The 24,153-nt window shown below is 44.1% G+C and overlaps 1 protein-coding gene across 9 annotated transcripts in view; it reads right to left on the minus strand.

Moving 5' to 3' along the window:
- The window catches only part of MAMLD1 (mastermind like domain containing 1), a 131,416-nt gene that overhangs the window by 92,860 nt on the left and 14,403 nt on the right, over positions 1 to 24,153 (minus strand). For 5 of the 9 annotated variants that reach the window (XM_053374396.1, XM_053374392.1, XM_053374390.1 and 2 more), the window contains exon 2: positions 21,755 to 21,817. The exons of the other annotated variants lie outside the window; for them this stretch is intronic. In XM_053374396.1, coding sequence (XP_053230371.1) covers positions 21,755 to 21,817 — 63 coding nt within the window. The remainder of the gene's footprint in view (positions 1 to 21,754; positions 21,818 to 24,153) is intronic. 9 annotated transcript variants of the gene reach the window in all.

Below are 24,153 nucleotides of genomic sequence, written 5' to 3' on the forward strand. Positions count from 1 at the left end.
ACTTCTGAAATCCAGCTTGGTAGCTCAGTCGGTAGAGCATAAGACTCTTAATCTCATGGACATGGGTTCAAGCCCCATGTTGGGCAAAAGATTCCTGCATTGCAAGGGGTTGGACTAGATTATTCTTGTGGTCCCTTCCAACTCTACAACTATGGTTCTATGATATAGAAGAGCAGTCCCATGTGAGATTCCCCCACATTTTGAACTCACCTGGTCTCAGCAACAGCATGAGCATGTGGGTTGTAGCATATATTTATGAACATTTTCTGAATACTGGGCCTTTCTAGCCAATTATTGCATGCAATATACAAATTCTCTCTTTGCTGTTGGTGCTTGGTATTCATCATCATCATCATCAACAACAACATCAAGCAACTCCAGTTTTCAACTGGTTGTCTAGACCCATCTCACATACTGAGAGCAATCGACAAATATTTAAATGGGAACTGGACAGAAGCCATATTAACACACATGCCTTAAAGGTTGCAAAGAAACAAGGGCAAGCTATAGTAACAATTAACATTTTAGAGAAAGACAATGAATATGATTAGTATGTTCAAATCACCTGTGCCTGCTAGGGAAAAAGGAAGCTTTTAACAGTACTAAAATACAGAATTGATTTGTACACATATTTGATAAAATCGATGCAATTAGCAAGCAACTGAACACTAGAAAGGAAAATTGATTGCTAGAAGAGCCTAGAGCAGAAGGTAATCAGTCCATTCTTCTGGATCCTCTCCATACAATAAAAAATTGTTCTTCCTTAATCGCCCCTAAATTATTTCCCTATTAATAATGCCATTACATAGCTATTCTTTTATTCCTATTATCTACTGTCCTCCTTGAAAAGCATTTAAAAGCTGTTTTTAGAGCAGCATACTCTAGCAATTTTTTAAATATCTGCGGCACAATGCTACAAGCGGAAACTGAACAATAGCATGTAACAAAAGGGAGAAAAGCAATTTGGAAACTAGTTCTAACAACCAAATCAAACAAACGAGATTATCAGATAATGGGTTTTGATTTTGTGGGATTCTACCAGGTTTCTCAGTCGGTAGGAACTCAAGGTTCTACACAACCATGCAAGATCTGGGCCGCGCTGTGTAACCGGAATGATAACAACTTCGTCGGCAAGGAATTAACATACAGAAAATAAGTAAGAAAATAACATACAGAAAATCAGCCCACTATGGAGTCAAAGCCTCTGCTAGTGGTAGGGTATCACTAAAGTTAATAATGGTAGCAACTCCAGTGTGTTGAGCAAGTTCCACAACTTAGGGATTGCCATGAGAATGCCCTCTTAAGGGCTACCACTGCCCTAGCATACGATGGTTGTGGAAGCTCCTAAAAGGTTTTCTTTGTCAGTCTAAGTACCTGGGAAGGTCTGTACAGAAGGTGGACTTTTGGTTATTTGGGGCCTCAGGCATTTATGGCTTTAAACACAAACATGAGCATCTTGAATTGGTACCACAAAACAAACCCGCAACCTGTACAGTGGTACCTCGGGTTAAGAACTTAATTCGTTCCGGAGGTTCGTTCTTAAACTGAAACTGTTCTTAACCTGAAACACCACTTTAGCTAATGGGGCCTCCCGCTGCCACCGCGCCACTGCCATGCGATTTTGGTTCTCATCCTGAAGCAAAGTTTTTAACCCGAGGTACTATTTCTGGGTTAGCGGAGTCTGTAACCTGAAGCGTCTGTAACCCGATGTACCACTGTACAGTTGTTGTAAAACAAGTGGGTAGGACAACCAAGGCATTTCTTTCAACCAGGAATCAAGTCCCATACCTTCAAAGATAGCAAGGTAGCCAAAGCAGGGTAGCCAAGATAGCCAAGGCCTCTGAGACCTAACTGGACCCAGTGCTAAATATAAAGAACTGCAAGTACAGATCAGGAAGTCAACCCAGTAAGTGATACACTGCAGGGGGGGGGCTGGGAGGGACGCAGTGCTTTGCCCCACACTGCTTTTGCGGGCAGCGGACACGCATGCCATGCTCCCCTCAGCTTCCTACAGGTGGAGGGCACCAGGGAGGGATGCAGTTCTGGCGGCGCCCCCCACCCCTGGGATGTCTTGCCTCTGGGTGTCCTGCCCAATGGAGTGGTATCACTGGGGCTCCCTATGCCACTGCGTAGTTCCCATGTACAGTTTTCATGATTCATCTGCAAATACCCTGAGAAGGCAGTGATAAGTGTGCCCACTAGGGCAAATTTTAAGCGAGTTGGTGTAGCACAACTGGGGGGCGGTGGAAAGGGCTAAGCTACAAATCCTCACGTCCCTACTTGAACCTGCCCTTAACTATTAAAATGACTGTAGGCAACTCATTTTCCCATCCCCAGTCATAGAATCATAGGATTGCAGAGTTGGCATCCTAAGGATCATCTAGCCAAACCCCCATCAAACCTGCAACCTTGGTGTTATCAGCACCACACACTAAGCAACTGAGCTGTCCAGGCTGACTTCCTCCATCTGCAATATGATGGTGAGGAAATAATCCTGATTCGCTACACACATGTTAAGGGCTACAAAAATATAACGCACATAAAGCATATGGGGGGGGGGGAGTACCAATGCTGCATACAATTTCTATTATAAATCAAGTTTCAAGTTGGCTCATTCTGAGTGGCTATTTTTTTAACACAGCTATTTGCACGGCTACCTTTTTATTAGCTTCTCTAAAAAATTTAAGCCACTGCCTTGCCCAAAACCTCTGGCAAGCAGCACACACAGTATCAGAAAACCCCATACTGTCACAAAACCTTCTCTATTCAGGCAAGCGATGTAGGTTTATACTGTATAGCCATTTCCAACACGGTCCTTTGTTGCCACTTGGAACTATTTCCAGCCTCACAGCTCTTTCAAATTAATTTTGTCCAACAGTGGGTTTAGGCACATGAGTCTCAGAAACAATTTTAAATGGCCTAATTTTGACTTCAGCCGGTCTCTATGGAGATTAATTGAAATGTTGTATATCTAGGTAGTATGAAGGGAGGAGGGCGGGGAATAGAACAGGCATAATAAGGAGCTCATAGTAGATGTTTAAAGCCAGGAAGTGCAAAGTAAAAAGAAGAAGAAATCAACAGCTTAATCTTTCAAGTCTCCCTTAACCCCTATTATAAAGTGTTTAAGATTTGCTCCTGCATTGGGAACTGTGAGCATGTGGGTGCATAGGAGATAACGCCAGGCTGAACACCATTCCTATGCTCTAGTCAAGCGAGATCAGCTAGGAAGTTTCTAAACTGCAACAGGCCAGAATAACCTCTGCACCTCAGTCTCCTCCCCACCCTAAAGCAGAGTACAATAATGATCCATTGTAAGCTGACACAGTCTCTCCATTTACAAAGAATGATAAAAGTGGTCATAGCAAAAAAATAAAATAAATGAGGCCAATAAGCATAGCTACTAGCAGACTATCCCAGGAACTGTGTTCCTGCTGGACTCTATGCAGAAATGCTGGCCATTCATTAGCTTGTTTGTGTTCTGATTGTTTGGCTGGTTCCTCACTCCCTAGGCAGCAAGATTTATCCTCTTAGTTTAACACTACAAAGTAATCAAATTGCTCCATTACAGTTGAAAGGCTTTAGACAGCCTGGAGGGAAGTGGAAAAGGCGGGGCATTTCTGTGGCAGTCATGTATAGAGTAAGTTGTCTCATCAGTTAATCCTAAAGTTCATATTCCTCTTGCCTCCTTTCATGAAATGTCGAAACACTTAACTTTAATGACTGATGTAAGAAGGACGTACAACTCTCAGCTGAAATTAAACTTGATCTACCTTCTGAGATTGTTGACAAAGATTCACTACTGATCGAAAACAAAAAGTTCTCGTGCAGCCTCTTTCTTCTCTTTTTGCTTCAAGCCAAACCCAAACATCTTTTTTTGCAACCAAAAGGAAGTAAGCATTTGGGGCAACAGGATGTTCCAGCAAACAAGCCAATACAGGAATAAAGAAAACAGGAAAGGAAATAGAGTCATGGCTTGTCTGGCTGCACACTTAAATGCCAGATCTTAACAAGAAACAAGAAAGACCAGAAAGCTATCATTTTAAACGTACATCCCCATATTGTCAAGAATGATCCCTTATTGCGGAACATCAGGAATCCATAAAACCTGTGATGCCCCTTGCTACATCACAACTCTTTGAGTTTATCTTATTTTTGGAAGATTGGTCATAGAATCGTAGAATTGTGGAGTTGTAAGGGACCCTGAGGATCATCTAGTCCAACCCCCTGCAATGAAGGAATATTCAGCAGTCCCATATGGGGATCGAATCGGCTGCCTTGGTGTTGTCAGCACCACACTCTCACCAACTGAGCTATCCAGCCGCTTGCATCCGTGGTAGAGAATCCCTGCTTACACAGCACTAAAGTTAGTGAAAATGTGGGGTCTGAGCATATAGAGTTCACATTGTTATCAACATGAAAGGAAGCACAAGGGCCATGTAGTACTACCTCCTGCAATGCAGGAATCTTTTGCCCAAATGAGCTACCGGTCAGAGCCAGATGCATAAGCCACTGGAATCAAAGAACAGGGGAACTGCAGACATATTCTGAACATATTCTTATTTATTTTCAGTATTATTACTCAGAACTCATGGTCTTTTCACAGAGCAATGAGCCTTCATTTCAGCTGCCTCGTTTGTGTGGAAAAAGTCACCTTAGATGATGTATCATTAGCCCCACACATGTGATTATTTAAATGTTGGTTTGGAAGATTTTAAGCCATTTTGAAAGTACAAAGAACAGTTCTCATTGCAGGCCAAAACTGCATTAGGTCAGAATATTGAGGTCTCCAGACTGTGCTGTCCTTACATGTTCCATATACAACTAGACTGGGCTGTATTCGCCAGATTTTCCTTTTTGGATTTCAATGCACATTAAAATGGACTTATTCAAACAATGACTTGCAACTGGCGTTGCCCCAAGCAGGAATATGATATCACTCTGGATCACTTTTTAGACTTTTCTAAGAAGTTGCCTCACATACTTTGGTCTGCCTGACTTCAACAAAGCCTATTAAATCTTAGAGAGCGGGGAGCAAATGCCCCAAATAAAATCAATGGAGTTACATTTTAGGCTGTGTCATGTAGCATTTGACATTTAAGCTAAGACAGCACATTACTTAAGAGTGCTATTTTGAGGGTGGGGTTTTGGGTTTTCCATTCCTATTATTTCCTATTTATACTTCTAAACCTTTTTTTAAATAATAATAATAACAAGTTGGCAAACCTAATGCGCAGAAGCACTAGGGTCAAGCTGTGTATTTGGCAATCTATTAAGTTACTAGGAGGTCAGTCGATGGGTCTCAAACCCTGAGTGAGTTAGGGATTTCCCCTGCATTTGAAGACAGGCTCTGGTGGATTGAGCAGACAAGACTGTGGTGGGTCCAACGGACAAGAAGGAGGTTTCTGCACATGCTGTAGAGGGAAGTGAGGGGCAGATGGGGCTTGTCAATCTGGGAAGGTTGCCCATCCCGGAGAAGGAAGAAACTACGCTGCCTTGTGGGATACCTTTGGGAGAGGAGATGGCTAAGGAGTAAACTCTACAGAAATACATAGTGGAGTCCCTAAGATGGCTGGATGGTGCCTCCTTCCAGTAACTCCTGCAGGCAAGGTGGTGCCAAACGTATTGATCTGCTTTTCCTTGGACCACACCAGTGAGCCCAAGAGGAGGCCTTTGTCACCTGGGTAGCCAAGGACCTCCATACATGCTGCCCAGACTTGTGCCCCAGGGAGGTTGCTTTGGGGCTGCTAATGCAGCAGTTTGACTTGACCCTTGGAGACGTATTCTATTGTCTCTTGGGACAGATGGGATGCCAGCCAACCGTTTCATTTATATATGCTTATGATATATTCATATACAATGCTTTTAAAATGTGTATCAAACATATTTATACTATTCTATCCTTTTAACAGTTAAGTAAAGCTGTTTTAACCTAGCTGGGTTGAAAACTTAAGTTGTGAGCCTTTCAGAACAGAATATATGTGCCTCAATAAGAAATAGATCAAGCCTTAGCGATTGCATGGCAAGCAGGGAATGAAAATTACGTTTGTGTGCGTCTTTGTGTGTGAATGGGTTTTGCTTTCAGAGGGCTAAGAAGTAAGCAAGATGGCTTGCATCACATTTCACATCCATAGTCAATCTGGACTTTTGCTACTTTAACCTTTGGCCCTACACAAATGGCGGATGCTTCCATGCATGCAAAATAACAATATCGAGACAATTCAAACCTGGACCTTGGTAGAGAAGAGTGCTGCTTTCACAAGCCAACTGGCATTATGGATTCTATTGGAAATAACTTTTACCTACCAAGACAGGTGAGCAGTTCTCTCTCAGGACCAATTTGGAGAAGCCAATTAGGATGGTGAAGGCAATTGTGAAGAAGACCTAGTGTTAACTGAGGAGGCCAACTGGGAAAAGGATTACAATTCACAAAAAAGGATTACAATACCTAAATCAGTAAAACCCAAGGAGACACTTGTCTGCAGCATTTACATTTCCCTCTTATTTTTGCTTGTTATAGGATTCCCTAGCCCAGATCCTTGGTATGTTTCAGTTTCATAAATTTATTTATACGATAGTATTAATAAAACAATGCAGAACATAACATAAGCCAACATCCACGATGTAAGAGCAATAAGTTACCAGAGATACCAACAAACTCAAATCCAGCTTGTTTTCAGATTAAATCTCCGAATCATCACAACTATTTATAGCAATTTTATCTAACTCCTTTTTCCTGGTTTTTTTCTGCAGTCGGTACATAGAGAGCCACTCTGTATTACAAAGCTATTATTCTCACTCATAAGAAACTGAACCATTTCTGCCAGGGTGTAAGCATTTGCTTGCGTGAACAAAGGTTTCAGAATCTCTTGGGTCTCTATATAAGCTGCAGGCTAACGGATAATGAGTGATGTCTTCCACCTGGGGTTGACCACAAATACAGAGTCCATCTGTGTTTGGCCATCCAAGACTGCGGTGGGCATCACTTGGAAATACAGCTCAATAAAGGCCTTTCTTAAGGAAACTGGTGAGAGTTTGGTCAGATAACCAGCTCTAAAATGCTCTGTTCTCATGAGTGGATACCCAGAGGAAAATTCGGTGTTTCTAATTAGTTGCAGGTTCCTTTGGGATTCTATCCAGAAGAGGCAATCCCTTAGCTGACACTCATTCAAAGTCAAAGCAGAGCTCAGTTCTGGAAAATAATAATATTCTAAAACATATTGACAAGCTGCTTTCCAGAGTTGGTTATCACCCAATTTCATATAACACAGTGCAGGAAAATGCTCAGTAGGCCATAGTAGCAATTTTTAAACTATAACACAGCACAGAGCACTCTTGCCTTAATTACCTTGGTATGTGTATATGTGAGAATACTGGTTCTTTGTGTGTACGAATTAAGTTTTAGTCTGTCTAGCCAGAATAATTCCTTCACTCCCATTTCTATCCCTCATTTCCACGGTTACTCTTCATTAGCAAGAGAACCCTCTGGCTATAACATTTGGTTAGCAAAAGAAAAAAGCTTTGAACCTTCCCCCCCCTTTTTTTGTCGTCTGGCTGTTTATCCTGGGATCTTTGCGCTCCCTTTTTCAAAGAAAGATCTGTGAGCTGTGTGTGTGTCAAACTTGGATCAAATTGGCATACACTACAAGGCTGTTTTTTAAAGTTCACAGTCCACTTCCATCCCAACCTGGGCCTGTAACACTACCTCACAGGGTTATTGTGGGAGAACACTGTATGCCACACTGAAATCTTTGGAGAAAAAGGGGAGAAATAGATGCAATGATTAAATAATGTTAAATGCTGCTACAGGATAGTTCAGAAAGCGACAGGTTTGTGCATCATGAAGAGCACTCTCATAGTTCTGTGATGAAACATACACTTAATTAACCTCATTTGCTGAGCAAATATGCATGGGTGGAGGATGCGTGGCAAACCAATGCGAGGAATGAACACCATGAGGATGACAGAGAAGCTACTCATGACGCAATGGCACACGGAAGCATGCAACTTCCGAATCTGTGCCTTGGGTGGCATTTCGTTTTCAAGAAACAATGCCTGGAATTTCGAGCAACACCGGCAAGTCACTTCTTGTCAGCGGAGCTTTGCAGACAGGCAGGTAAGCAAAAAAGCTGGGAATGCTGACACAAGACTTCTTTATAACTGAAAAGCAGCTCTACCATATACTTTGATACATTAAGACTGGATTATTTCCTAGGGAAAATGCAACTCTATTAGCTAAGTGGTTGAACACCCACCCACCCCAAGCAATCATAAATGCTCACTAGGAAACACTGGATTTTTTAAAATGCCCCCAAAGTCTCTAAAAGGGGTCTGAGGCCTTGCGCCTCCATCCCAAAGCCCAGGGAGCCTTTGTAAGCTGGCGCCTCTGACCCTAACTGTTCCCCTATGGAAAATTTCACTGCACACCGCTGATGGGCAGCCTGGCTCTGGCATGGGCACCAATCCCATTTGACTCAGCAGGGCCCACTTAGGAGAAGACTCAGGTGCCCTGACTACTTTAGCATGGATAATATGTTTATCTTTTAAATTCATTTTGGCTGAACACATAAAAGAAACTTTGCAACTGTCTCCTCATGTAGAACAAGGTCTCATGACAGAAGCCTGTGGCTTTAAATCAGCAATGCAAAGCATTTAAAAGCAGCAGCATCAAAAACAGATACTTGCTCCTTTTGGAGTAAGTTGCACTCTTTGACAAGGGAGGAACAGAAATTCCATCCCAATGAGTCATCCCTGGGCAGCCAAAGATCAACCCCTTTGGCCTGTGTTTCTGATGGCTGCATTGAACGGAGCTGTTTTTGTAGCCCTTGTGATTTTTGAAAAATGAAAAGGGATAAGTTAAGGGTAAGTTAAGAAAACACAAGCAATCCTAAAGGAGCAAGCTGGAGAAAGTCTAGTAAGTAAAAAAAAATAAGAATAAAAACCAGGATCACTTAATCTACTTGGTTTCTAAAAAACTAAAAGAATGCAGCAATTGCTTTCATATGAGGAAACTGTTCAGAGCACTCTAACAAAAGCAGAAGCAGCTGGAAAGAACAAAATTGAATTAAATCCGCTATCAGTTCTGTATCCTTCTGCTGACTGTACCAGATGAGTACCTGATAGCTATTTGGAAACAATTATCTAACCGTATTGGAAGATTGCTTTTAGGGGTTGAGTGGAACTGGAGCCCACTTAGCTTGGTCACCTGTGGAAAATTTAACCCTGAAGGTCAGTCATTAAGATGCAGGCCTGGAAATGTGTTCATTCACTAGCCTCCCCCCTCCCCTTCTAGTAACAGTAGAGGATTCCTCTGCCAAAAAGAGAGAGAGGTGTTCCCATAATGCAGATCCACTGAATGCCCACAAAATCATTTTATTCCAGGCTGACAAACAGAGGAACATCCATATATTAACATGAATTAGGATTGGCTACTTCTCTTTATATAACAGGTGGACAACCTAATTTTATGAAGTCTCTGACACCTCCTAAAGCCACCCCATTCTTCCATCCCATCAGTTTGTTCCTTCCTTCTTGATTAGACCGGTGGATGCCAATCTGAGGTAGCCATGGTGAAAATTGAAGGTGGGGGGAGGGTCCTTATTCCAGGTTACTTAATTCAGACCACTTTTGCCACTATCTCAGATAATCTTCAGCTCTGGCTCTGTTCACCACTGGCAGTTTACACCCCTCTGCCAAATTTCCTCCGAGGAAATATAACCCTTGACAAAAAAACAAGAAAGGTTGTCCACCTTTATAGACAATCCCTTTGACCATGGGTAGGCAAACTAAGGCCCAGGGGCCAGATCCCTCAATCCGGCCAATGGACAGTCTGGGAATCAGCATATTATTACATGAGTAAAATGTGTCCTTTTATTTAAAATGCATCTCTGGGTTATTTGTGGAGCATAGGAATTTGTTCATCCCCCCCCCAATATAGTCCGGCCCCCCACAAGGTCTGAGGGACAGTGGACAGGCCCCCTGCTGAAAAAGTTTGCTGACCCCTGCCTTTGACCTTTGACAACAGAAATAAAAGGCGCTTTTTACAGGCATGGTGCCCAAAAACACACATTTTGGGGCACTGCAAGAGATTGTGGGACACCCCCAATGCTTCTTTTCAGGGCAAGATCTTGGCCCGAAATTGTCTAAGAGCAAGGCACCCAAAATGGCCTCTGTGCTCTTCCTGGGGGAAACCAGGATGTCCCAGTTTTTCCGGGCCAGTTGACGCGTATGTGGTGTACAAACCAGGCCATGGACACCAGAGACCCATCTTCAGCAGGGGTCATCAACCTTTTCTCAGACAAAAATCTGTAGGCCTCACCCTGGCAGTGAGTGGGGCAGAGTCAAAGGTAGGTAGAGACACTCCATTCCTCTTACTTTCTGCTATAACTGTGTTCCATGGCCAGTTGCTGGGAATCACACTTGGGAAGTATGTTGTTGCTCATGTCCTGCTTTTGTGTGCTTCTCATAGGCAGCTAGTTGGCCACCATGAGAGCAAGATGCTAGATGAGATGGGCTACTGGCCAGAATCAGCAGAGTCTTCTTATGTTCTTAACTAAGGATTAAACCAGAGATATTTGACATGTAAGGCATATTCCCTATCACTGAATGACTGACGTGCTATATATACTCTCTATGCAATGCTATTAAAAATAATGTATCTGTTCAAAATGGGTTAAGGAGATGACAGCGAGAAGCTCTGTGAACTTCCAGGAGTGGTTATTGGTACTGCTGACTCTGCTTTTGCACCTTCTAAGTTTTTTGTATTCTTTCCACTTGCATTTAGTGTCGCGATTTGATATCGTAACCCAGGCTCATTTCTGCACATCACTTTAGCTTCTTCATTGATGGAGGAAAGCAGGATGTGAATCATTAAAAGCAAATTTTAGATTTTCAAAACATAGCTAAGAATATCTTTTTTCATATCTATCTATCATCTATCATCTATCATCTATTCATCTATCATCTATCTATCTATCTATCTATCTATCTATCTATCTATCTATCTATCATCTATCTATCTATCATCTATCTATCTATCTATCTATCATCTATCTATCTATCTATCTATCTATCTATCTATCTATCTATCTATCTATAATCTCGCATGTTTTCTCCAAAGCCCTTCACTCTCAGAACCTGACGAAAAGGCAGAAAAGCTAAAAAGATCAGCAAATAAAACATGCAGCGCGATTCATTAAAAACTAAAACTTCCTTCCCTTTTTTTTAAAAAAAAGTCTCAAGATCAGTCCCCAAAGGTGAAGAGACTTCCGCCTTATCAGTGTGGCTGCAACGGTTTAGAAACATATCTAAAATGTTTAGCTTTGAACATAAGATATAATCTCTTGTACAGAAAGAAGAACCAGCCATATAAGAAAGAACAATAAAACCAAGTGTAGCGATAGGTTTACATAGCGATCCCTAACCAGATTGAGGCAGAATGAGCCTTTGCTGAGCTGCTTTTCCATCAAGCCAGAAAAAGAAAAAGACTACTGCTATTTGCTCTACTGCTGCTGGAATCATTAGAAAATTAAGATTATATTCTTTAATCAGCACAAATATTGTAGCACCAAGTATGTTGGGTTTGACTTTATACCCTCTAAATTAATTCCAGAGCCACAGCTAAGTAAGACCACATCCCTCATTGTGTTTTTGTTATAACATGCTCATGTGTAGCAAACTGTGAAGAAAATGTAGTAATTAGAGGTTAAATTAATCCCTGACAGACAAGCGGCTTAGTAAATCCAGGACCTCTTCACAAAGCAGTGCACGGGAGCTCGCCAGTCTTGCAGAATTAGGCACAAAGACCATTTGCAGCTGTAATGCACTTTGTCAATCTTCACACAAAAGAGTGGAGATGTAAGCAATTGGGGAAAGGCTTCAAAAGCCCAACAGCCACATCTAGACCTCCTAAAAAAAATAATGCTAAGTTACAGTGCAGTGCAATTATGAGAGGCACTGTAATCAGCTCAGAATCAACAACTTGGGCTGACATGAGCCTCTGATACAGCTTTACGCTGGATGCTTACAAATGATATGCAGCCATCCCAAGATATTTTAGGGGAGCGCTACGAGTCATTAAAAAGAAGTCTTCCCAAAAAGAAATCCCAGGTTTTGTTTTCTTTTTTAAAATCAGTGTGTTCCTGGATAAGATGTGCTGTGGAAAGCAATTGGAAACCAGAATGGTTTGGGGGTGAAATTACAGAAAATATAGAGCTCAGATTGAGAATTATAGCTCAGTTGGTTAGAGAGTGGTGCTCTGGGTTGCAGGTTCAATCCTCATATGGGAAAACCACATATGCCTGCATTGCAAAGGGTTGAACTGGAACAGGGGTCAGCAAACTTTTTCAGCAGGGGGCCAGTCCACTGTCCCTCAGACCTTGTGGGGGCCGGACTATATATTTTGGGGGGAAATGAACGAATTCCTATGCCCCACAAATAGCCCAGAGATGCATTTTAAATAAAAGGACACATTCTACTCATGTAAAAACACGCTGATTCCCAGACCGTCTGCAGGCTGGATTGAGAAGGCAATTGGGCCGGATCCAGCCCCCGGGCCTTAGTTTGCCTACCCATGAACTAGATCAGGGGTTAGCAAACTTACCGCGCCTTGGGCTGGGGTCTCCAGCACCGAAATGTGGTGGGCCGGAGGGTGGGGGGGGCGTATGCCCATACGCGTACACACACGCTATTTCTGGCACACTTCCGGGTCGGAGAAGCACCAGAAATAGCTTGTGCATATGTGCCTGGGCCTCCTCCGACCCAGATGTGCACCAGAAATAACGCTTGCGCATGCGCAAATAACGCTTGCGCATGCACACAAGCTATTTCCGGTGCTCCGACCCAGAAGTGGGCAGCCGCGCAGCACAGTGTCAGTAAGAGCAGGCGGCAGCAGCAGGCAGCAGGGGTCGCCACGGGCTGGATAAACGAGTCTCTCGGGCCTTAGCTTGGGGACCCCTGAACTAGATGATCCCCAGCGTCCCTTCAAACTCTACAATTCTATCATCTATTTTGTTATAGCTCTGGAGTTACAGCCCATCAATGTTTTTCAACAAGATTGCACAATTCTGAGGATGGGGGCATGAAGTTTATAGAATTCTTCCCCCCCCCTTTGTTTTCTTTTTTCTTTTTAATTCTGAAACAGTAGGACACATCTAATGTGGAGTTTGGAGTTTGGGTAGCAGTACAGGAATAACAATTAAATGTAACTAAATATGTAAATTAGCATTGCCCTTCCACTCACTCCAAATTCTAATGTAGCCCACTTAGCTATGTAAGTTGCATAAACACTTCCTGCCACCAGGGACCCATTTACACAATCAGTTATCCTGAGTTAACGATGCTTGAACTCAATTCAACCTCTAATCTGTGTATATGTTTAAGGGATGAATCAGAGGCTGAGATGAGTGGGAAGCGTCAGACAGGCAGACTTGCCTTTGCCAAGATCAGGCACCTTTGGTTCAACCTGGAATATAATGATCATGTAAACACATTTAACAGGGTTGATCTCTCTGGTTTCTGAGTTCCACAGAGGAAAACACAGTACCTTCTTGAATGTGAATGGCCCCTGTTATTGCAACAGAAACATCCTGGAATTATTTACTCACATAAAGAGAAAACTTTGTCATTGGGCTACAGTCCATCAGGGATTCTCAAAGAGCAGAGGAGTGATGGTAGACAAGCATCCTCCAACGACAGCTTGATTACACATCACAGATTACACATCAGTGGTGGGCAGCGTTAGAAACTCAGATACAGTATATAAGCTAGGGTGCCAAATGACTCTTTAAACTAAGATTACGGAATGTCTAGTTGCCATTTTGGGGCAAGACAGCTCCAAAGTATTATTTTTCAAATGATGGGACTGACTGTGATTGATTATCAGTTAAACATCTGGCTAGTTCAGGTGGCAACCTTGTACTAACTAAGTTAAGAAGTTTGAGAACTTAAAGAAGAAAAGTCACTTGATCCAGGGACAGTCCACATATATATTGGCCTATTCCAACCTCTTTTTACTATATTTTATACATGCTGTAAGAAAAAGCATTTTGGTTCCAGAAATTCATTCCAATTGTGCAGATGAACTATAACTGATAGAATTCTACAGGATGGGGTACTAGTGTGTGAAAACAGTCCAGATCCAAGGATCCCCAGGCATGCACCTCCCAATGGTGGAGATGCCAAGCGCCATCTTGGCACCAAGTCATCTTCACTTAGTCAAAAGTGGTCAGAAGCCACGTACAAAACGCGCCTGGTGCCTGGCTAATTTCTAACACTGGGGGTGTGACATACATTAGGGTGGGGAAAGATTCCCAGAGAGCCACTGCTGGTCAGTTTAAAATAGGCAATACAATCACACAGCTGTCTTTTTACAAATTGTAATGCAGTTGAACGCCAACAACCTGGAAGTGAATGCTTCCATTTTCGAACGTGCCTTGGAAGTCGGACAGCTTCCGAGGTACATTTCTCCATTTCTTTCAATGGATGTTGCCGACCAGCAATTGCGCCTTGGTTGTAGAACGTTTTGGAAGTCAAACGGTCTTCCGGAATGGATTATGTTCGACAACCGAGGTTCCACTATATAGTAATGTACAGTACCTCCTTTCCTGAAGTATACGGGATTTGTTGCAATGTTTGCATGTTCAGACCCAGAAACTGAACATAAATTCACACTTGATTCAAATTTTAGTTTTGGTTTTTAGCAGAATTTAGGCCACAACTTTATTGATGACAGAAAGTGAGTGGTTGCATAGGCTCTGGTTCGACTAGCTCCCTGCCATGCAGGTAGTGCTGACCCAGGGTTCCAGCATAGGTCAGCCAAGGGTGAACACCTGGATAAGTGAAAAATCGGGAACGGACTATCTCCGCCACCCAGGTGTCCCCCTGGACTCAGGCACGGGCACAACCCCCTCTCGGGGGTTGACCAAACCATTTGAGTCCCTGGATTCCTTTAACGGAATATGCTTCACATAAGGATGGCGAGACCATTCCCCCATCCCTATCACCTGAACCAGAGCCTATCCGCAACCTTACAAGTTGTGACAATTTGCTATGCGGCAGGCGAAACCCAAATGGCGACAGCCAATCAGCCAAGTGGGGAAAATTCCTGCCGTTCCCGTCTCAACGACACACAACGGCATAGCAAGGTCAAGCACAAAATGCCCTAAAAGTAGGGAGAGGTGGGCGGGTGTTCCAAATGCACGCACTGAAAGAGGAAGCTCTGGGTCACGTGCATGGGCATATATAGGTCCCTCGATCCATTTGGACTGCACCCCATTGGCCAGATTAAACCCAGCATCGAGGGACCTACTATTCGGGTGTTGTGGCTGACCAATCTTACCCACCCACAACACAGGGGATCAGTTTCCAGGTCTCACTGCAACACGTGCCCTCTTTAAGGGAGGACACGATTTCCAAAAAGTGCATGCTTTGTTTGAACATGTAACATGTTTAGTTATTAGAAAACCCTCCACCAGAACTAAGTTTGGAAGAATAAGGCAGATCTCTCTCTCTCTCTCTCTCTCTCTCTCTCTCTCTCTCTCACACACACACACACACACACACACACACAGAGAGAGAGAGAGAGAGAGAGAGAGAGAGAGAGAGAGAGAGAGAGATTCAATAAGGTTGCAGGTTCAATCCAGCTGCATATTCCAGCATTGCAGGGGGTTGGACTAGATGATCCTCAGGGTCCCTTCCATGAGATTCTATGAGATGTTGGGATTACAAACCCTATTAGCTTTCACCAATGGTCAGGGAGCTGTAGTCCAGCATCATCTATAGAGCCACAGGTTAGCTACTCATTATAAAAGCTTAAGTAAAGCAGTTAGTAAGAGCGTATGAGTTCCGGTGTAGTCTTCTCTCTCTCTCTCTCTCTCTCTCTCTCTCATCAACTTAATTCATTTGGCAGCTGTTGGTATTAAGCTAATTCTTATTGATAGACTGACATTACCTTATAATTACTCGCTAAACTGGATGATCAAGGGCAGAGGTAACATGAGGTTCAATTTGGCACTACCTGCTCAAATTTGGTGGGTGTGTCTGTGTGAGACAAATTGTCTCCGATAAAAGTAGGTGAACTCCAACAGGTAGGATTGGCTAAAGCTAAGCTTGGAACACAATGAGCATTTTTTGTGTGTCAAAAAATGCTAAGAGAAGGGCAGTGGAAGCATGCATGAACTCCCGGGTTCAATGCCTGGCAGTTCCAGTTAAAAGAAGATACACCAGAACAGGGCCATATCTAATGTCCAGCTTGCAAGGCTTCTCATAAGCATTTGGTTGGCCACTGTGAGAACAGGATGCTGGACTAGATGGTAGATGGAGCACTGGCCTGATCCAGAAGGCTTAAGAAAATAAGTTTTAGGGTATATAGCCCAAGGTGGACAAATGGTCTGATTTACTAAAAGAAAGCTTCTTATATTTTTATCCTCTGAAGATGCGTGTCTGTGTAGGGTGGGGGGCAGCCAGGAGAGAAGAATAAACATGTTTAGAGAATTATGTGGACCACCTTCTGCTTTTTAGCACATACTGCCGCAATCAGCAGACCCTATATGTTAAATGAAATAAAAACTGTCATCTTAGGAGATAAGTGCAGTGCAGATGATGCTTAAACATGGTTGGTTGTCTTAATCTTGATTAGGATCTCAAACATAAAGCTTCCTGAATGAGGAGAGCATGTAGACAGTTAGGAGAGCTGAAAATAATGCCAATATATTGTACACCTGGCAACCAATGCTCCCCTTTGGTTTCAGATAGTACATGGGTTGTGGTTGTTGTTGTTTAGTCGTTTAGTCGTGTCCGACTCTTCGTGACCCCATGGACCAGAGCACGCCAGGCACCTCTGTCCTCCACTACCTCCCGCAGTTTGGTCAAACTCATGCTGGTAACCTCAAAAACACTATCCAACCATCTCGTCCTCTGACGCCCCCTTCTCCTTGTGTCCTCCATCTTTCCCAACATCAGGGTGTTCTCCAGGGAGTCTTCTCTTCTCATGAGGTGGCCAAAGTACTGGAGCCTCAGCTTCACGATCTGTCCTTCCAGTGAGCACTCAGGGCTGATTTCCTTAAGAATGGATGCGTTTGATCTTCTTGCAGTCCATGGGACTCTCAAGAGTCTTCTCCAGCACCATAATTCAAAAGCATCAATTCTTCGGCAATCAGCCTTCTTTATGGTCCAGCTCTCACTTCCATACATCACTACTGGGAAAACCATGGCTTTAACTATACGGACCTTTGTTGTCAAGGTGACGTCTCTACTTCTCAAGATGCTATCCAGGCCTGTCATTGCCCTTCTCCCAAGAAGCAGGCGTCTTTTAATTTCGTGGCTGCTGTCACCATCTGCAGTGATCATGGAGCCCAAGAAAGTAAAATCTCTCACTGCCTCCATTTCTTCCCCTTCCATTTGCCAGGAGGTGATGGGACCAGTGGCCATGATCTTCGTTTTTTTGATGTTGAGCTTCAGACAATATTTTGCGCTCTCCTCTTTCACCCTCATTAAAAGGTTCTTTAATTCCTCCTCACTTTCTGCCATCAAGGTTGTGTCATCTGCATATCTGAGGTTGTTGATATTTCTTCCGGCAATCTTAATTCCAGCTTGGGATTCATCCATCCCAGCCTTTCGCATGATGTAGTCTGCATATAAATTAAATAAGCAGGGAGATAAAATACAGCCTTGTTGTACTCCTTTCCCAATTTTGAACCAATCAGTTGTTCCATATCCAGTTCTAACTGTAGCTTCTTGTCCCACATAGAGATTTCTCAGGAGACAGATGAGGTGATCAGGCACTCCCATTTCTTTAAGAACTTGCCATAGTTTGCTGTGGTCGACACAGTCAAAGGCTTTTGCATAGTCAATGAAGCAGAAGTAGATGTCTTTCTGGAACTCTCTAGCTTTCTCCATAATCCAGCGCATGTTTGCAATTTGGTCTCTGGTTCCTCTGCCTCTTCTAAATCCAGCTTACACTTCTGGGAGTTCTCGATCCACATACTGCTTGAGCCTTCCTTGTAGAATTTTAAGCATAACCTTGCTAGCGTGTGAAATGAGTGCAATTGTGCGGTAGTTGGAACATTCTTTGGCACTGCCCTTCTTTGGGATTGGGATGTAGACTGATCTTCTCCAATCTTCTGGCCACTGCTGAGTTTTCCAAATTTGCTGGCATATTGAGTATAGCACCTTAACAGCATCATCTTTTAAAATTTTAAATAGTTCAGCTGGAATACCATCACTTCCACTGGCCTTGTTATTTGCAGTGCTTTCTAAGGCCCATTTGACTTCACTTTCCAGGATGTCTGGCTCAAGGTCAGCAACCACACTACCTGGGGTGCACGAGACATCCATATCTTTCTGGTATAATTCCTCTGTGTATTCTTGCCACCTCTTCTTGATGTCTTCTGCTTCTGTTAGGTCCTTACCACTTTTGTCCTTTATTATGGTAATCTTTGTACGAAATGTTCCTTTCATATCTCCAATTTTCTTGAACAGATCTCTGGTTCTTCCCATTCTGTTGTTTTCCTCTATTTGTTTGCATTGCTCGTTTAAGAAGGCCTTCTTGTCTCTCCTTGCTATTCTTTGGAAATCTGCATTCAATTTCCTGTATCTTTCACTATCTCCCTCGCATTTTGCTTGCCTTCTCTCCCCCGCTATTTGTAAGGCCTCATTGGACAGCCACTTTGCTTTCTTGCATTTCCTTTTCATTGGGATGATTTTCGTTGCTGCCTCCTATACAATGTTACGAGCCTTCATCCATAGTTCTTCAGGTACTCTGTCCACCAAATCTAAATCCTTAAACCTGTTCCTCACTTCCACTGTGTATTCATAAGGGATTTGACTTAGATTGTATCTTACCGGCCCAGTGGTTTTTCCTACTTTCTTCCGTTTAAGCTTGAATTTTGCTATAAGAAGCTGATGATCTGAGCCACAGTCAGCTCCAGGTCTTGTTTTTGCTGACTGTATAGAGCTTCTCCATCTTTGGCTGCAGAGAATATAATCAATCTGATTTCGATGATGCCCATCTGGTGATGTCCATGTGTAGAGTCGTCTCTTGTGTTGTTGGAAAAGCGTGTTTGTGATGACCAGCTTGTTCTCTTGACAGAACTCTATTAGCCTTTGCCCTGCTTCGTTTTGATCTCCAAGGCCAAACTTGCCAGTTGTTCCTTTTATCTCTTGCCTCCCTACTTTAGCATTCCAATCCCCTATAATGAGAAGAACATCCTTCTTTGGTGTCACTTCTATAAGGTGTTGTAAGTCTTCATAGAATTGGTCAATTTCAGTTTCTTCAGCACCAGTAGTTGGTGCATAAACTTGGATTACTGTGATGTTAAAAGGTCTGCCTTGGATTCATATCGAGATCATTCTATCGTTTTTGAGATTGCATCCCAGTACAGCTTTTGCCACTCTTTTGGTGACTATGAGGGCCACTCCATTTCTTTTACGGGTTTCTTGCCCACAGTAGTAGATGTGATGGTCATCCGAACTGAATTTGCCCATTCCCGTCCATTTTAGTTCACTGATGCCCAAGATGTCAATATTTATTCTTGCCATCTCATTTTTGACCACCTCCAACTTACCCAGGTTCATGGTTCTTACATTCCAGGTTCCTATGCAATATTTTTCTTTTTACATGGGTAGATGAGTCTAAAAAGCTCAAGACACAAATTTTCATGGCCCTCTAGTGGCTGTGATGGATCATTTACCAGAAGTAATGTATTTAGTGTTACCTCTGGAACTATATACCGTATTTTTCGCTCTATAGGACGCACTTTTTCCCCTCCAAAAATTAAGGGGAAATGTATGTGCGTCCTATGGAGCGAATGCAGGCTCCTTGGCTTCAGCGATAGCAATGCGAAGCCTCCGAAGCGCAGAGGGAGCGCTCCCTCCGCGCTCCGGATGTTTCGCGTTGCTACCGCTGAAGCCTGGACAGCGAAAGGGGTCGGTGCACATCTACCCCTCTCGCTCTCCAGGCTTCAGGGATAGCCGCCCAAAGCCTTCGGAGCGCAGCACGAGTTCCCACTATGCTCCGCAGGCTTCAGGTTCCTTTTGCTGAAGCCAGGAGAGCAAGACTTTCCTGGCTTCAGCAGAGAGGGAGAGAGCTGTGCAGCGCCCCTTCAGCAAAGCGGGAGGAGAAATGGAAGGGGCTCAGTTTCTCTTGCCGCTTCGCTGAAGGGGCGCTGAGCAGAGAGGGGGAGATTTCCCCCCCCTTGTTCTCCCCCTCTAAAACAAGGTGCGTCCTATGGTCCGGTGCGTCCTATAGAGCGAAAAATACGGCACTTGATTCTGACCAAACTAAGCACACACCCCCTCCAGATTTATATTTTGCTCTAGGAGGCTTAGTTTGGTCAGAATTGAGTATACACTTCCACTTAACGCTAAATACATTACTTCTGGTAAATGAGCCACCATGGCCACTGGAGGCCATGAAAATTTTTAGACTGCTACCCACATACTCTCTGAAACCAAAGGGGCACATTGGTTGCCAGATGTGACATTTTTTTCAGCTCTCCTACCCCACTAATGTAGAGGAAGAGACCCACAAAAGTGGCTTGCTGCTTTGCAAGCGGAGAGCTGGAAAGACAGGGAAACTGCCTAGAACATGTATCAGGTGTTGTCAGACATAACATTCAACCGTAGTTGGGGGGAAACTAACCATGGTTAAAATTATGCTTGCATAGGAGTCACAGAAGCACCATGAACCAGAACCAGAACAAATCATTCTCCTCTCACTTGGCTCACTTCTCTTGCATACCACCACCTCTGAAAACATACAAATCTAGACTTCAGCAGTGATTATAGCTTTCCTACTGTGTCCACCTCAATGCCCCCTCCCCCTGCAGAGGTAATCCCTATCATGGCTGCAACAGACTGAACCTCCAGCTGTCTCTTTTCAAACAGAAGAGTGCAAAGAATGGCAGAGGCAAAGTCAGCAAGTAGTTTTTTGTTTTTTGTTAAAGAAAATTCCAAGGAGAAAGGAGAGAGGGAGAGGGAGAGAGAGAGATACCTCTGACATTGCAGCATCCATTTATGATTCTGCATACTGCTGAAATATCAGATCACCAAATCATTAACACTCCAGGATATGCCCAAGGAAGCGTTTGGATAAATACCACTTTATCAGTAAGGCTGCCAAGCCTTTCACATGGTACAAGCTGGCAAAGAGAACAGCAAGGGCTTGAAATGAACCCTCGGAAGTACCAGATTTATCACTGATTGGTGACAGAAGTCTATTTGTTGATGAAATATGAGAGCCCAGGCAGCTTGTTAAGTAAACGTGCAGAACATTCTTCACTAGCCTAACCGCTGTGGCTTGACTTGGGGCTGTGCAAATTTGATTATTACCTCTGCAAGCCACTTTTGAGATAATCACAGGGATTGCATGCACTCGTGGGAGAGAACCACACCAGGGCCCCAGGGCTCTCCCTCCACAGAACAACCATGTCAGCAGCTCAAGTGCCTCAGTAGGACTGGCCAGTAGCCAGAGAGTTGGTTCAAAACCCTCTTCAGCAGCGGAGGTTTTTTCCTGACTTGGGGCAAGCTGCAGTTTCCTGGTCTAGGCTGAGTTTAGGCCTGGCTGGTCCAAGAAATTTTGTCGCTGTTGGCAAAACACCCGGACACTGCCCTTGCCCCATAACTCCAGCCCCCCATGCACTGCCCCCATTGTCATACCCACAGTGCTGCCAGCCCTGTCACAAATGTACCCTTCACTTGTAATTGTGCCCGTGCTGCCACCATGATGGCAAGGGCAACAGGACGAGTCACCATCTCTTACCTCACAGGTTTGTTGAGAGGATGAATGTGGAGGAGAAGAACCATGTACATCATCTTGAGACCACTGGAAGGTAAAGGTGGTATATGAGTGTTGTTTATGATAACAACCACAACCACAACACAAACCTTAGTTTAGTGAGGCCGTGCCAATGAATGGGCTCCCATACCTTTTTGCTGCCGGGGCTCGCTGAGCTAAGCCAAGGTTGGGCTTAGCATGCCATCTTAATTAGGAAGTCAAACAAACCTTGGCAACAGCTCGTGCTTATAGTGTTGAGAGAGCTTTATCCCAGAGTCCTAGTTAAAGGGACGCACTAGTTTTGACTTAGCACACTATGTAAACTAACTCTTTCTGCCTTTGTTCCAGAGCTCTGTGAATCTCCACAGGGGAAGGAAAAGCAGTTTTGCAGTTTTGCCTTCCCCACACCCACCCCACACCTTCAAAAATGCTGATCTGCCAATCCAGTTGCACAGTACTGGAACATCAAAGCAGCATGCAGAGTCAAGCTCTCCGATGCTTACTTCAGCAGCAGCAGTGGCTGTGATATTACTTGACAAAGGAGGGCTGGCCTGGTGCATTTTGCTGCCCCAACCAAATGTCCCAAGATCCTATGGCAGTACAGGATAAGATGATGGGGCCCAAGTTCCAGACTGTGACCAGCACAATGCAAAGTCGCACTCCGGGATCAGTGCAGAGTTGCAAAAGATATTGTGGTGCATTTCTGCCTGCCTAGCATGCTAAAAAATACAGGCATTCCCAGCACGCTCTGCCAGGCCAGCACTGAAAGCAAAAGCCTCATAAAAGTTGAGGATCTTGCAAGGAGAAATCCAAGCTGTGGTTCAACAAATGCAAATTGGTAGCCTGGTCCAGAGCAAAGGGACACACCAGTAGTACAGTCAGACCTTGGGATAAATATGCTTCAGGTTGAGCACTTTCGGGTTATGCTCTGCGGCAACCTAGAAGTAGCGGAGCACGTTACTTCTGGGTTTCACCGCTCACGCATGCGCAGACGGTCAAAATGATGTCACGCGCATGCGCGGAAGCCGTGAATCATGACCCGCGCACGTGCAGACACGTCTTGCGTTCCGTTCGGGATGCAAACGGGGCTCCGGAACAGATCCCGTTTGCATCCCAAGGTACCACTGTATATGGATAATTCACTACTAATTTGTGCATGCATTGCATTGGCAATACCCAGGGCAAAACTAAAGACAGGCTTGTGCAGAGCATGTCCGAGGTCTGTGACCAGAGTCTTGTTCTTGGCATGACAGCATAAGTCCAGCAGGCCCTTGGTGCCCCACCCCTGGCCAGCTTAGCGCTCCGAGGCCCAGACTGAGTGTACCCGGTTGTCGTCCCCCTCCCCCGCCAGCATGAGCCTGCCTGTAGGTCTTGGGGCATGATACATGCAGCACTAACAGGCTATTCATTGATTGATTGATTGATTGATTGATTGCATTTCTATACCACCTTTAACTTGCAAGGATGTCAACGTGGTGCATATGGTTCTCCTCCCCATTTCATCCTCACAGCAACCCAGTGGTGTAGTTTAGGCTAAAGAGATGGTGGTTGTGACTGGCCCAAGGTCCCCCAGTGAGCTTCCTAGCTGAGTGGGGATTCGAACCCTAGTCTCTCCCAGGTCACAGTCCAACCCTCTAACCACTGCACCACACTATTTAGAGTGAAGGCATTAAGGGGCAGTCTAGAACAGGAGTAGGGTGTTCCTTTAACCATGGCCAGAGGGACCAGGCAGGCAGGCCTGACCGGACAGGCAGTGTGGATTAATCAGGCCTTCCATGACTCCTTTTCTTCTTCCCAACCTCAGTAAGCATATGCAGGTCTGTTCCAAGAGAACTTGCCAAACTGCAGGCCAATTCATTTGATTTCCATGGCCATCCCCCATCAGGCTGCTGCAGAGATGGGGTTGCAGGGCATCTCCTCCTTGTCCAAATCTTTTCCTTCCAGCTGGGCATTACAAGGACTAGTGCTTCCCCAGCTTGATTCTCCCTCCTTCCTCCCAATCCCTTTTTCCTTTTGTGTGTCTCTATTTTGGTTCGTAAGCCCAGAGGGCAGGGACCATCTTATCACCAGCATTTGCAACCAGCTCTGGGAGCCCCATTGTTGCTTAAGAGAAGGATAAAAATCCTTCAGATAAGAACAGACACACCTGCATAAAAAAGCAAACTGTTGAAATCTGAGACAAATTAGTGACTTAAGAAGAAAAAACACACATACCTTAAGACCACTCCCTCTCCCTAAAGAAAAACACAAGCTACCTCTCCAAACTACCATATAGGAAATTGATAGTTCTGGCCTTCGTTCTGTTTTAGGTGTCACAAAAAAGCAGTGAAAACCAGTAATTGTTGCATACAAATCAATACTTTTTTGGAACTTCCAAAGTTCCA

The sequence above is a fragment of the Podarcis raffonei genome, chromosome Z (assembly GCF_027172205.1).
Source record: "Podarcis raffonei isolate rPodRaf1 chromosome Z, rPodRaf1.pri, whole genome shotgun sequence".
Lineage (NCBI taxonomy): Eukaryota > Metazoa > Chordata > Lepidosauria > Squamata > Lacertidae > Podarcis > Podarcis raffonei.